Raw genomic sequence first — 14,371 nt, forward strand, 5'->3', positions numbered from 1 at the left:
TTTTTTTAGCTTTATCTTATAAGTAGCTTCTAGCTTAAAATAAGAGGATCCAAACAGGCTCTTAATCTTGAATATCCTTAATGTGTATGCACCCCAAGTTGTATTGTAACCCAATGATAAGAGCCAATTTTGTGAAGACTTGGAGGAAGTTTTGAGGTGGATACCACGAGAGGAGAAGATTTTCTTAGGAGGATATTTAAATGGTCATATTGGTAAAAGCAATGGAGGTTTTGGTAGAATTCATAGAGATTTTGGCTATGAAACGAGAAATGAGACTGGATAAGATATCTTGAACATTGCCCTAGCCTACGATTTGATACTAGCGAACATCTTTTTTCAAAAAAAGAGTCACATCTAATCACATATCATAGTAGCCAAAATTATAGCCAGAATGATTTTTTTTTTGGCTAGAAGAGAATATAAAACCTCTTGTGTCGACTGTAAGGTCTACCTTGGAGTGTGTGTTTCTACGTAACATATTTAATATTAGATGTTGCATCAGAACCCAAGGATAAGATGATGGAAACTAAAGGAGAAAAAACAAAGAGAGTTCAATGAAAGAATGTTGCATGAAGGACCATGGGAGTTTGATGGAGGAGCAAATGAAATATGGAATGAGATAGCTATGTGTATTCAAAATATGGGAAGGAGGGTGTTGGGAGAAAGCAAAGGAAATGGTTTTCATACAAAGGAAACATAGTGATGGAATGAAGAGGTGTAGGAGGCAATTAAATAGAAGAATGAATGCTTTAGATCTTTGTAAAAAAGTCCCAATGATGAGAACTTGCAAAAGTTTAGATTGGCGAGAAAAAATGCAAAGAAAGCAGTGTGGAAAGATAGAGGCAAGGTTTTTGCCAATTTGTATAAAAATCTTGGGAGTAAGGATGGTAAAAAAGGAATATATAAGCTTACAAAGTTGAAGGATAAGAAAAGTAAAGATCTCACCCAAGTTAGGTGCATCAAGGATGAAAATCAAAACTTTTGGTGAGAGATGATGATGTAAACGAAAGATGGATGAACTACTTTAACAAGCTGTTTAAAAGGGGTGACGATATAAGCGAGGTGGATTTTGAGGACACTTATGATGATTTGAATAAAAGATTTATGCGCAGAATCAATACACATAAAGTTAAGAAAGCTTTAAAGAGAATGAAAACTAATAAAGCCTTCAGACCCGATGGTGTCCCTATTGAAGTGTGGAAAGGTCTGGGGGATGTGGCAATGAAATGGTTGACCAATCTTTTCAATAAGATTCTTCTGACAAATAATATGCTTAATGCATGGAGGAAAAATATGTTTGTGCCTATTTACAAAAACAAGGGAGATATTCAGAATTGTTCTAACTATAGAGGCATTAAAGCTAATGAGTCACACTATGAAGTTGTGGGAGAGAGTTATTGACCATCGCTTGAGGAAAGAGACCAAGGTTTCTGTAAATTAATTTGGGTTTATACTAGGAAGATGTACCATAGAAACCATTTTCTGGATGCGACAATTAATGAAAAGATATCGAGATAAGAAGAAGGACTTATATATGGTGTTCATAGACCTTGAGAAAGCATACGACAGGGTCCCAAGAAAATTTTTGTGGTGGGTTCTTGAGAAGAAAAAAGTACAATCAAAGTATGCAAAGGCAATCATGAATATATATGATGGGGCTACTACATGTGTTAAAGCTTGTAATAGAACATCAAGTTATTTTTCTATCACGGTAGGTGTACACCAAGGTTCGACTCTAAGTACTTATATTGTTGCCTTAGTTATAGATGAACTAACAAATATATCTAAGAGGAAATGCCATGGTGTATGCTTTTTGCATATGATATTGTGCTTATTGATGAGACCAAAGACAGTGTTAATAGAAAACTTGAATTGTGGAGAAGCATGTTGGAGTCTAAAGGATTCACGTTAGGCCAAAGGAAGACTGGGTATCTGAAATATGAGTTTTCTCTAGTAAGAGATGTAGACCAAGATCCTGTGCATCTACTTAGTAAAGGGGTACCTAGGAAAGATGTTTTAGATACCTGGGATCCTGTAAGAACCCGCATTGCTAAATTAGGAATTTAATGAGTTAAACATGGTTTAATTAATAATTTCATAATTGACTTTGGATAAATAGGGAAAGAGCATAATAATTAATATTAAGTCACTTTTCAGAAGGAAAGTGCAAACACCGGGTATTTTACGGTATAAATGGACACCGAAAGGTAATTTGAAAAATAAAATAAAAATATGAATATTGTAAAAAAATATCTAGGTCAAAAATATCAAATTTGAGATAAAAGTAGTAAGCGGTGATGGCAGAACTAATACCAGCTATTTCGCAATAGAAAGTGTGTACCGGCAAAGTGTATCGAAAAATTAATGTAAAATATGATAAATCCTAGAAAAATGTCTAGGTTGAGAATATGAAATTTCAGAGTTAAACGAAGAGCGAAACTAATTAAACTAATACTGTTAGTTTAACTAAGTGCAACTATAAATAGAAATGCACATAAACCTAGGTCAAAATTTACAAGTTTCTACGTAGCTTCATGGTTACAACTTCTCCCTCTCCATGAAGACTTAAACATTCCTTCAAGAACACCACCAAGAAGCCACCTTTCTTCATCTTTCTTGCTCTTGATCACTTGAAACACTTGAAAGCTAGTATCTTCCTTTCGAAAATAATGTTCTTGGAACCCCATTGTTGCTGTTTTGAGGAGCCTTGTGACTGTTTGAGTGGGATGGGAGTGTTGGAGTATTCTACATCACCATTGGAGCTCCAAGGAGTGAACTTGGTGAAGAAAGCACCTATCTTCGAGGTGCAAATTCGTGCAACTCTGTCCACAGAAGCTTGGAGTGGGTGTTTGAACTCCAAGATCACTTTTTTTCTCTGTTTTGAAAGCTTGGGTATATGCTTCAACCTTTTCTCTTGAGTTTCTATGTGAAAGATTGAGTCTTGGCATGTTAAAGGAAAAAAATAAGTAACCAAGATGGTCACTAGCTTAATCGTGTTTAAAAGTTCAACTTAAACCTCTGTAAGTGTTAAAAATTGAACCATGAAAGGATATCTTCGCGGAATGCAAAACTGTATTCTGTCGCGAAATATCCGGATATAGATATCCGGATATTGGGTCTGTAATATTCGGATATGGATATTCGGATATTGACCCTGGGATATCCGGATATGTCCCCGAGGAATATTCGAATATTCTAGGAAATTCATGTTTTGAGCTATTTTTTCCAAACAAAAGTGTGGGTTAAGTTTATGGACCCTTAATTGGTTAGTATGAACCTCTGTAATAATTAACTAAGTCAGAACCCATGATATTGAATGATTATGGCTTTGAGAGAAGCCTACGGTCATTAAACGAAAAAAGAAGCGTTGTCCGTTTAACTTGATATTTTAGGACATAATTATTGATGATATTTCTGGCATAAACAGACTGTGACTATGTTGTTTGGTGAACCGTGGACTGTTGTGTGGGCTTCTAGCGTGATATTACTACTTGACATGTAAGTTTCGTGTTCTCAAGATTGATCCCCATTTGTTCCACCATTTTCCAAGAGAAGGATGGTAGTTTTATATGATATATATGCTTATCTGTTATTTGAGATGATGAAATGATGCACTCTTATATATGTATGTTATGTGGTGTATTACACACAAGATGACTAATACATGAGTGTAGTGTGGAGCTGCACAAGACTGTATTCCCTGAGTGTGGGTATAAGGGAAGAGCCTTATACTTCTTATGTATGTAGCATACGTGTGTAAATCATAGTGTTCTCTGGCCAGTAGACTTGTTAGCACACATGCATGATATATATATATGTTGCTGCATCATATGATTATGTTATTACTGTTGAACTATTATATTTGAACTGTTATACCGAAGTGAGCTTGGGGCGGAGGAACTCTTCGAGAACCCTTGCTTACTGAGATTTCTGTTTCTGGGGCATATTTTCAGGTACAGATGTCTATGAGATGGATGCTTCCCAAGGCAAGAGGCCCGAGTAGAGTTTATTTGAGATGCATGTTTTATTCAGATTATTATGGATATGATTATTGTACCGTGACATGATTATTATAACGTTATGTTTTTACCATATTATATATGTTTTATTTGTTTGTGAGCATGGGGGTTGTCCATGCCGTTGATTTATTTGTGTTATTGTTGCACATGTGTATTTTGTTACGCCATGAGATATGGACGTTGGTCATGACTACGCAATGTAGCTTCATGACTTGGTATTTTATTTATGATATGAGGCATTTCAAGAATTCTAGTATGATTTTGCAATTACATAAGGATGTAGATGAATTGTTATTTGGCCATGTTAATAAGGAAAAAGTGATCTTGCATGTCTGCAAACTTAATTTATTTTAGCTTCCGCATTTAATTGAGTTGCGCTTAATACTTTAATATGATAACAATCCGGGTATACATGAGGTGTTACAGATCCATTCTGCAAAAAGGCGGAGAGATTGATGAGGATGTAAATCATAGAATCAAAGCAGGGTGGATGAAATGACGTAATGTTTCTAGATTTTTGTGTGACCGCAAAATTCCCTTTAAGCTAAAAAAAATTCTATAGAACAACAGTAAGGCCTACAATGTTATATGGAGCTAAATGTTGGCCAGCACATAGGCAAATGAATATAAAATGGGAGTAGCAGAGATGAAGATGTTAAGGTGGATGTATGGTTATACGAGGATGGATAAGATAAGAAATGAAGATATTCGACGTAAGGTACGAGTACTACCGGTGGCTGAAAAGATGAGAGAACATAGATTGAGGTGGTTTAGGCACGTAATGAGAAGGCCCTCGGATGCTCCCGTGAGAACAAAAGTTTGTTACCAAGAGTTCATCACAAAGAAAGGTAGAGGTAGACCGAAACATACTTTAGGGAAGGTAGTAAAGCAAGACTTAATGGAATGAAATATATATTGACGGACGATGTGCCTTAGGACGGAATGGAGAAAAGCTATTAGCATGTGGAGTGTTAGACCATTGTTATTCCTATGTTCCAGATAGTCCATTTTTAGTTCTTTTCCTCTTCATTCCCCATCTTCTTCTTTTCCCCTTCCTCATTTTTTTCTTCTTCTTCTTTTTCATTTCATTTTATTATTATTATTATTTTATTTTTATTTTTTTACTTATATATATTATTTTATTTATTTTTATCCCTTCGTACCTTTCATTTAAATTCATCTACCACTGACTCCAATATTTGGAATAAAGATATTGTTGATGTTAATGTTGATGTTGTAGTTAAAATTATTATATTTTATAGTGAAAGAAAGAATTACACAATAGAAATCTTGATAAAAAAAATGAGAATTTATTTTTAATTCAAATATTAAATAAATAATTATTTTAACTAATTTTTATAATTAATAATTAATTTCTTTTGAGTTTCATATTTTTATACTTTTAATCAGTGTTTTAAAACCCGGCTCGGACTGGCCGGGTCGACCCGGGACTCGTTGACCCGGTGGGTTCCCCGGTCCGAGCGGGTAGTTGGACTGTTTCTGCACTCAACCGGATTGGACCGGTTGACCCGGCCGAAACCCGGTTGACCCAGGTTAGACCGGTTATTCTTTTTTTTTTTGGTAAATTTTTTTTTTTGTTGATAAGAACTCTTGAATTAAATCATATTCATATTTTATGATGAATATGATTAAAAGTAAGGTGAAAATAATAAGGTATTTTAGATTAGTGCAGTTCGTTTATATAATTTAGTTGTATCTTATAATGATCTCACGAAGTTAAGTGGTGATAAACATTGATGATCTCATGATTTCATCTCAACGGTGGACACTTTTTTTTAGTGTATATTTTATGCATACTATTTGTTATCATGATAACGGTAACACTTTTTTCTTAGTATATATTTCATGCATAATATTTGTTATCATGATTTAATTTATTCGTATCATGTCAAGCACAAAAGGTGCATTTAACTTATATTGCAATTTTAATCCAATATTAGGATATGGTCTAGAGCTAGAAGCTTAGAAGTATATAATATTTGCTATCAATGAAAATCAATTTATTTTTTGAAGCTCATTGATAGTTTTCTTATGTGAATATTTATTCAAATAAGTAATATTTTTATATTTTTAATATGTGAACAGTAAATCCGGTTCAATCCGGTTGAACCCGGTTGAACCAATGACCCAGTACTTCGACCTAGGGGTGTTCATCAACCGATCCAAACCGCGAAAACCGAACCGAAAAACCGATAATCGAATAAACCGAAAACCGAAAAAAACTGCAAATTTTAATTGGATTAGATCGATTTTCGGATGGGTGGATGAAAATCGATCTAATCCAAACCGATCCAATATATTAATTATCCTCTACCTACTTGTCCTTTCTCCAATCATAGCCCAAAAATTTCTAAACTCAAGACCCATTAACTCATCAACTAAACCTAAGAAAAAACTTAGTCACGTCTCATCAACTATAGTATTATTTACTGATATTTTTGTATTTAAAAAAAAAATTACAAAGCCAATATATACAAAAGATGTTATTTGCACAATAATCATGAAACTAATTTTAGGATATTCAAAAAACCGAAAACCGATCCAATCCAAACCGAAAAAAATTGAATTGGATTGGATCGAATTTGAAAAAAAATCTAAATCGAAAATATGATTACATGATCAAACCGAAGGGATTGGATCAAATGAGTTTTTCTTCCAAAACTGATCCAATCCAGACCGCGAACACCCCTACCTCGACCGGTTCGATTACCGGTCCGAGTTTTACAACACTACTTTTAATAAAGAATACCTATTCGGTGGCTGAAGATTCCCAAGAATAAATCACGAGCTTTTGCTTAAAAAAAATAAATAAAAAATCATGAGCTTTTAGAATAATGTAACTTCAGCCTATGGGAAGCCAAAAGCTTTATGCCTTCTCGATTATGTTGAGAAAATTTTCATGTTTATTTTTTTTAAAATAGTCTTTTATTCCTTTTAATAAATTTAAAATATGAATATTTTTGTAAAAATATATGCTACCCAACACGCAACAATAAAAAATAATGACAATGAGGTAGCTAGATATGGGTATAAAAACATGTATTCGATTCTCTATACATTAGTTTTAAAAGGAGTTTAAAGCTTGGATCCCATCTCGAACAATATTGTTTTATATAAAGGATACACGTGGTTTATTAAAAAAAAAAAAAAAAAGAATAAAAGAGAAAAGTATTTTTTAGGTGCTTGTCATCTTTACAAAATTCAAAATAATTTCAGTTAGTTGAAAATTATAATTTCTTTGAAATTCAAAAAAAGTCGAAGTTAATCTCTAAAAAGATTAACATAAATTTATTTTAAATATTTTAAAAGTACGACGAGTCAATTGTTTTTTTTTTTTGTTTTTGAAGAGATTAAATTGAATTATATATATTTGTTGAGGATAAAAAAATATTTTACTCAAAATTAAATAAAAAACTCCTTACCTGATATACTGGTTTTCGTTCCATGGTGCTTGCCAGGCAGTTTCTTAGAAAGTTGAAATTTATAAGGCGCGTGATGTACGGGAAAAACAATATTGGATAAACAATAATAGAGGAAGAAGCGAGGAAAGTGAAGACCACGGGGGCAGGAAAGTGAGGCTCACAAAAAGTAGGTCGGTCTATATAAAATCGTGGCTTGCAACGTTCGGTTCTTTCAATTCCAAATCCTCGGATCTTTCATTTCATTGTGTAATATTTCAATGTTCTGATAAGAGACACAGAGGTTGTTTACTCATGGGAGAAAACACTCAACTTGTTGTTCTTACATCGCAGCTTCAAGAGACCTTCAAAATAGGTCGTAAGAGCAAAAAGACCAGGCGAATATTGAGGTCAACGCTCCATGATTTGAAACCTTTGGTCAAGGAGATCGAGCAATACAATGAACACTTGGATCCACCAAAAGAAGAAATAAAGATTCTGATCCGAGAAAAAAATGCTGGGGAAGAAGGTGTTGATCTTCTCTGCAAGAATCTTTGTTGGGAGAAGCCTCTCTCTTTGTTGGAGAGGCTTTGGCATAACGTTGATGAGTCCTATGTTGCTGCTAATGACAAGCAAGCTCTTGTCGCAAAGGATGTTAAGGAGACACTTTACAAGATGAGAGAAATCCTTGAGCTTCTTAACAGAGAGAATTTTGAGCTGAAATTTAATGAATCTGGAGCTCCTTTGAAGCGTCCTTTTGGTATTCCTGAGAACCCAGAATTCACTGTTGGCTTGGATGTGCCGTTGACCAAGTTGAAGATGGAGGTTCTCAAGGATGGTGGGTCCACCCTTTTGTTGACTGGTTTAGGAGGATCAGGGAAAACCACTTTGGCTACAAAGCTTTGTAGGGATGAACAAGTCAAGGGTAAGTGGTAGTTCCTCTTTGGTTTTCTTATGCCTGATGAATTAGTATGCTCATAATAAAATTTGTTTAAGGTGATAGTTATTTCCTCTCTCTCATATGTTGAATTTTAGCTGTGAACTATTACTAAAGAAATTAACAGAAAGTTATTTAGAAATATTTTTCAAACATAAGATGATGTTCTAGTATGTAGTAATAAGTTATTCTGTTGCGATATGTGCACATAGTGAAATGAATACCTTATGTCTATGCTTTCTGAAATAGTACAAGATATCAAATGCTCTGTTCTCTTTGGTTTTACTAGGTAAATTCAGGGAAAATATTTTGTTTTTCACCTTCTCGGAAACGCCCAAGTTGAAGGTTATTGTAGAGAGACTATTTGAGCACTGTGGATTTAAAGTGCCTGAGTTTCAAAGCGATGAAGAAGCTGTTAATAGATTGGAGCTTTTTTTGAGGAAAATTGAGGGAAGTCCAATGTTGTTGGTCCTCGATGATGTCTGGCCTGGCTCAGAGGCCCTCGTTGAGAAATTGCAATTCCAGATATCTGATTATAAAGTTTTGGTGACTTCAAGGGTTGCATTTCCTAGATTTGGCACACCATGTATCTTAAATCCTCTTGTTCATGAAGATTCTATAACACTTTTCCGTCACTATGCTCTCTTGGAAGATAACAGTTCAAATAGTCCTGATGAAGATATTGTCCAAAAGGTGCTTATTCCTACTTTCTGACATATGGAAGCTTTGGTTACTTGTTCTTTTTGTCTGAAGTCCTTCACTTGAAGTAGACATCACAATATTGGACACGACCACTCCAAACTTTTTTTCTTAACTAGCTATCATTGAATTAACATAAAAGAAAAAGTGAATGAGTAGAAAACCATGTTTTGACCCCTTGAGGCATAATACGGTAGGTTGCTTGCAGCTTGGGTGCTTAAGTCATAGCCCTTTGATTACTGACTATATTTGCTTGCAATGAAATGCAGGTTGTGAGAAATTGCAAGGGTTTACCGCTTGCCATTAAAGTGATTGCTAGATCACTGAGTAATCGCCCTTATAAGTTGTGGCAAAAGATAGCAGAGGAATTGTCCGAAGGTCATTCGATACTCGATTCTAATGCTGAATTACTTTCTTCCCTCCAAAAGATCTTCGATGTTTTGGAAGATAATCCTGTCACCAAGGAGTGCTTCATGGACTTGGGGCTATTTCCTGAAGACCAAAGAATTCCTGTTAATGCTCTCATTGATATGTGGGCGGAATTGTGTGGACTAGATGATGATGGCAGAGAAGCAATGGCCATCATCAACAAATTAGACTCCATGAATCTGGCTAATGTTTTAATAGCAAGGTACAATGACTACTTATATTTTCTTCTACGCCACATAGTCCTAATATATATATAATATGAATTATACTCTCTGGAACAAATTATTCAATAGTTGTGTAACTAATATGAGAAGCATTTGATTCCATACATAATATTCCAAAATGACCATTTATCTGAATTTAAACTTCTCCCATTATGTAACTCTGCATTTATTCTTTTAAACATATTTTTGTAATTTGTAATTAATCTATCTGATAGATAGCTTGTGTTTTTAATCTTGTAAGGTAATTTTTCTCTCTTAAGGAATTATTTATGCTCATTTACCAGGAAAAATGCAAGTGACGCAGACAATTACTACTACAATAACCACTTCATCGTCCTTCATGATCTTCTAAGAGAGCTTGCAATTCATCAAAGCAGCCAGGGACCAATTGAACAGAGAAAAAGACTGATAATTGAGATAAATGAAAACAAACGTGAACGATGGCTTGCGGAGAAACAGAAAGGCATGATAGCCCGCATATTGTCAAAATTTCATGGATGTGGTGTTAAACAGATGCCCCAACAGGTCCCTGCCCGCATAGTGTCTCTATCAACTGGTTAGTTATACTTACACCCTTAAAAATCAAGAATGGTAATAAGAATGTTAAAGTGATCAGTTATTCATTCCTCTTTCACAATTGACACCATATGGGTTGTGCATTTGCAGATGAAACTTGCACTTCATATTTGTCCGACATGCAAGCAGCTCAAGCCGAGGTTCTTATTTTAAATCTTCAAACTAAGCAGTATACCTTTCCAGAGTTCATGGAGAAAATGAGTGAACTAAAAGTTCTTATCCTCACAAATTATGGGTACCATACTTCTCAACTGAACAATTTTGAGCAACTCGGCTCTTTATCAAACCTGAAAAGAATTAGGCTAGAGCGGATTTTTGTTCCTTCCTTTGCCACATTGAAGAATCTAAAAAAATTATCCCTCTACATGTGTAATACGAGACAGGCTTTTGAAAATGGTATGATCCTAATTTCAGATGCATTTCCAAATCTAGTAGATTTGAACATTGATTATTGCAAAGATATGGTGGGATTGCCTACTGGGCTATGTGATATTACCCCACTAAAGAAACTCAGTATTACTAATTGCCACAAGCTCTCTGCGCTGCCAAAAGATATTGGAAAGTTGGAGGATTTGGAACTCCTAAGGCTCAGTTCCTGTACTGATTTGGTAGGGATACCTGATTCTATTGGAAGTCTTTCAAATCTACGACTTCTTGACATCTCAAACTGCATAAGCCTTTCAAGTTTACCAGAGGACATTGGTAATCTGTGTAATCTAAGAAATATCTACATGACAAGTTGTGCAAGGTGTGAATTGCCATTCTCAGTTGCTAATCTTAAGAATTTAAAGGTGGTGATATGTGACGAAGAGACGGCTACTTCATGGGAATCTTTCGAACCTATGCTTCCCAATCTGAAGATAGAGATTCCTCAAGTTGATGTCAACTTAAATTGGCTTCATTAAAGTGGCTCGTAAAACATGTTTGTTTAAATTGTTCTCGGAGCAAAGGTCGTGTGTATTTTTATTTTCTAGTAAAATAAGCATGTCTAAAGTTTGAAGAAAAATCCAACTCCTCTTGGCTCTTCTTACCTTTTGTGCATTGGGGTTTGTCTATTACCTTTGCCCGTTATCTTGTTCCTAAGACATTTGTAAATTGCTCTTAGGAACAAGAGCAATTTGTAAATTGTTATCTTGTTCCTAAGGCATTTGTAAATTGCTCTAGTAGTATTTACATGTTTCTTATGAATACTTTGTCGCTTTAAGAAGGTAGGAGATTTCATATATGCTGTGTGTAATGTAATGGGTGGACACGCGTAGTCTGATGTTGCCAACAACATCAATTTGTATTTTTTTTCTGTTATGAAGTTTTTTTAATAAAATATGATTTTCTCCTTACCAATGTGATTTCTGTTCTACTATAAATTTTTCCTTTACTTGAAAACCTGAGTCACTGGATGCAATATTTCAACAATTCAATTTGTTCAGAATATATCCAAGAGACAGAAGGGAGCGTCTGAAGGCTTCTTGGAGGGTAGCTAGGGATACGCTTACTATTTACTAGCAAGTTTTGAACCCCGGTGCAAACTAGACATTTTTCTAGACACTAGAAAAAATTTGTCCACAAGAAGTAGATAAGGTACAACACTTTTGTGACATTACTGAGCAGATAAGCATTCACAAATTGTTTTTGATTGCTCAGGATGCGTTATGAAATATATTTTACTATATATATTGGAAAAATATTTTTATTTTTGTTGTATAAATTATATCATTCTCACTTACTTAAAAGTGAGTGAGGTGAGTCATATGAAAATAAGAGAGAAAGGAAAATGAACAAAGGAAATATGTATCCTGAATATTGAATTGTTACTGAGTCTATCCACAAGTATGCTTATATAGAAAAAGAAACTAAAGAAGAGAAATAACTACTAACAGAAAATAACTGAAAGTAGTTATTTAACTATTCCTATCTCTTTTCACGTGTAATATCCCCCTTCAAGTTGGGAGGTGGATGTCAATCAACTCCAACTTGGAAAGAACAGACTTGAACTAAGTAGGATGAAGAAGCTTAGTAAAGAAATCAGCCAACTGAGATTTAGAAGGAACAAGAAGGAGATATAAGAGTCCAGAAATGATCTTCTCTCGTACTATATGACAATCAATTTCTATATGTTTACTTCGCTCATGAAATGCTGGATTGTGAGCTAAGTAAATAGTGGAATTGTTATCACAATATACCGAGATGGGAGTCTTTAAAGGAATGTGCAAATCTTGGAACAAATATGCTAGCCATTGAATTTCGCAAGTAAGATTAGCCAAGGCACGATATTCAGCCTCTGAAGAAGATCTAGATACAGTGTTTTGCTTTTTGGATTTCCAGGAAATAAGAGATGAACCAAAAAATATACATATGCCAGTGATAGACTTGCATGAATCTAAACAACATGCCCAGTCAGAATGTGCGAAGCCACAAAGAGTGAGGGGGTTGTTAGCTGAGAAGAACAGACCCTTAGAAGGTGATCCTTTTAGATATCTAAGGACTCGGGTTGCTGCTTGATAATGAAGATCAGTAGGTGATGAAACAAACTGAGATAATGGTTGCACTACAAATGAAATATCGGAGCTTGTAGTGGTAAGGTAGAGTAATTGACCAATTAATCTTCGGTATCCAGAAGAATCATGATAAAGGGATCCTTTATCAATTTGCAATTTTATAGAAGCTTCCATGGAAGTAGATGCAACCTTTGAAGCTAAAAAACCAGTGTCAGATAACAGGTCCAAAGTGTATTTTCTTTGATTCAATGATAATCCCTTTTGAGATCTTGCTATTTCCAAGCCCAAAAAAAATCTTAACTTTCCCAAGTCTTTGATTCTGAAGCGATCATTTAATTCTGCTTTAACACGATAGATTTCAGACATATCATTCCCTGTTAATACAATATCATCTACATAGACAAGTAAGGCAGTGACTGAATGCTCCAATTATCTAATAAAAAGTGAATGATCAGCAGTAGATTGTTGATATCCAAGAGAAACCGATGCAGAAGATAACTTTTCATTCCATTGTTTGCTAGCTTGTTTCAAACCTTATAATGATTTATGTAAATGACAGACCTGACTTGGTTTGGAGCTTTGAAATTGTTGTGGAAGTGTCAAATACTCTTTTTTTTTTATGTAAATATCCATGTAAAAATGTATTATTTACATCTAATTGTTCTAAGTGCCAGCCACTTGCAGTTGCAAGGGAGAGAACTACTCGAATAGTTGTGATTTTAGCCACTGGAGATAAGGTTTCAAAATAGTCAACACCTTCCAATTGTGTATAACCTTTTGCTACTAATCTAGCTTTGTGTCTTTCAATAGTACCACCAGCGTTGTATTTCACTTTGTATATCCATTTGCATCCAATGGGTTCTTTGCCAAGTGGGAGATCAAAAATTGACCACGTACCATTCTGTTCAAGTGCAGAAATTTCAGCACTCATAGCCTTTTTCTAGCATTCATGCTTGACTGCTTGATTATAGGTTATGGGTTTTGTCTGAGAGCTACTATTTAAACATAAACTTTTATAGGAGTGTGAGCAAGAGTTGTAAGATAGAACAGAAGATAAAGGTAAACAATATTGGATCTGTTACCTTGAGTCAGATTGATGTTGGCATTAGCGGATAAATTGACATGATAGTCATTCAGGTACCTTGGTTGCTGTCTGACACGATTGGATCTTCTAGGAGAAATAGTGGGAACATGATTATTAGGGTTTGGTGCGGAAGTGGTTGGATTAGTGGGTTGAGATGAATGGGGAAATGTTTCTTTACAAATGGGAATTGATTCATGGTCAACATTACCAGTATAAATTGGTTTACATACCTCATTACTTGGAGATGTATTGACAAAGCAATGTAGAGGAAAAACAGATTCAAAAAATATGACATTACGGGACACAAAAATAAATCTGGTGTTTATGTCAAAAAGAAGGTAACCCTTGGTGCCTTCTTTATATCCAAGGAAGATAGCTTTGTGAGCACGATTAGAAAATTTGGTTCTATGATTTGACAGTGTGGATGTATAAGCTAAACATCCAAAAACTTTAAGATGTAAGAAAGTAGGGAGTAGACCATACAGGAGT

The 14,371-nt window shown here is 34.8% G+C and overlaps 1 protein-coding gene across 1 annotated transcript; it reads left to right on the top strand.

Annotated features, from left to right (window-relative positions):
* Positions 1 to 7,591: 7,591 nt before the first annotated feature.
* On the top strand, positions 7,592 to 11,631 carry LOC133307088 (probable disease resistance protein At5g66900). Its single transcript, XM_061507514.1, has 5 exons — positions 7,592 to 8,363; positions 8,665 to 9,068; positions 9,344 to 9,705; positions 10,012 to 10,283; positions 10,394 to 11,631. The coding sequence occupies exons 1-5, from the start codon at positions 7,754 to 7,756 to the stop codon at positions 11,206 to 11,208; spliced, it is 2,463 nt and encodes an 820-aa protein (XP_061363498.1). The 5' UTR covers positions 7,592 to 7,753; the 3' UTR covers positions 11,209 to 11,631.
* Positions 11,632 to 14,371: the final 2,740 nt, after the last annotated feature.

The sequence above is a fragment of the Gastrolobium bilobum genome, unplaced genomic scaffold (genome assembly GCF_033153095.1).
Source record: "Gastrolobium bilobum isolate Gb01-03AN ecotype WA unplaced genomic scaffold, APGP_CSIRO_Gbil_v1 utg56820, whole genome shotgun sequence".
NCBI lineage: Eukaryota > Viridiplantae > Streptophyta > Magnoliopsida > Fabales > Fabaceae > Gastrolobium > Gastrolobium bilobum.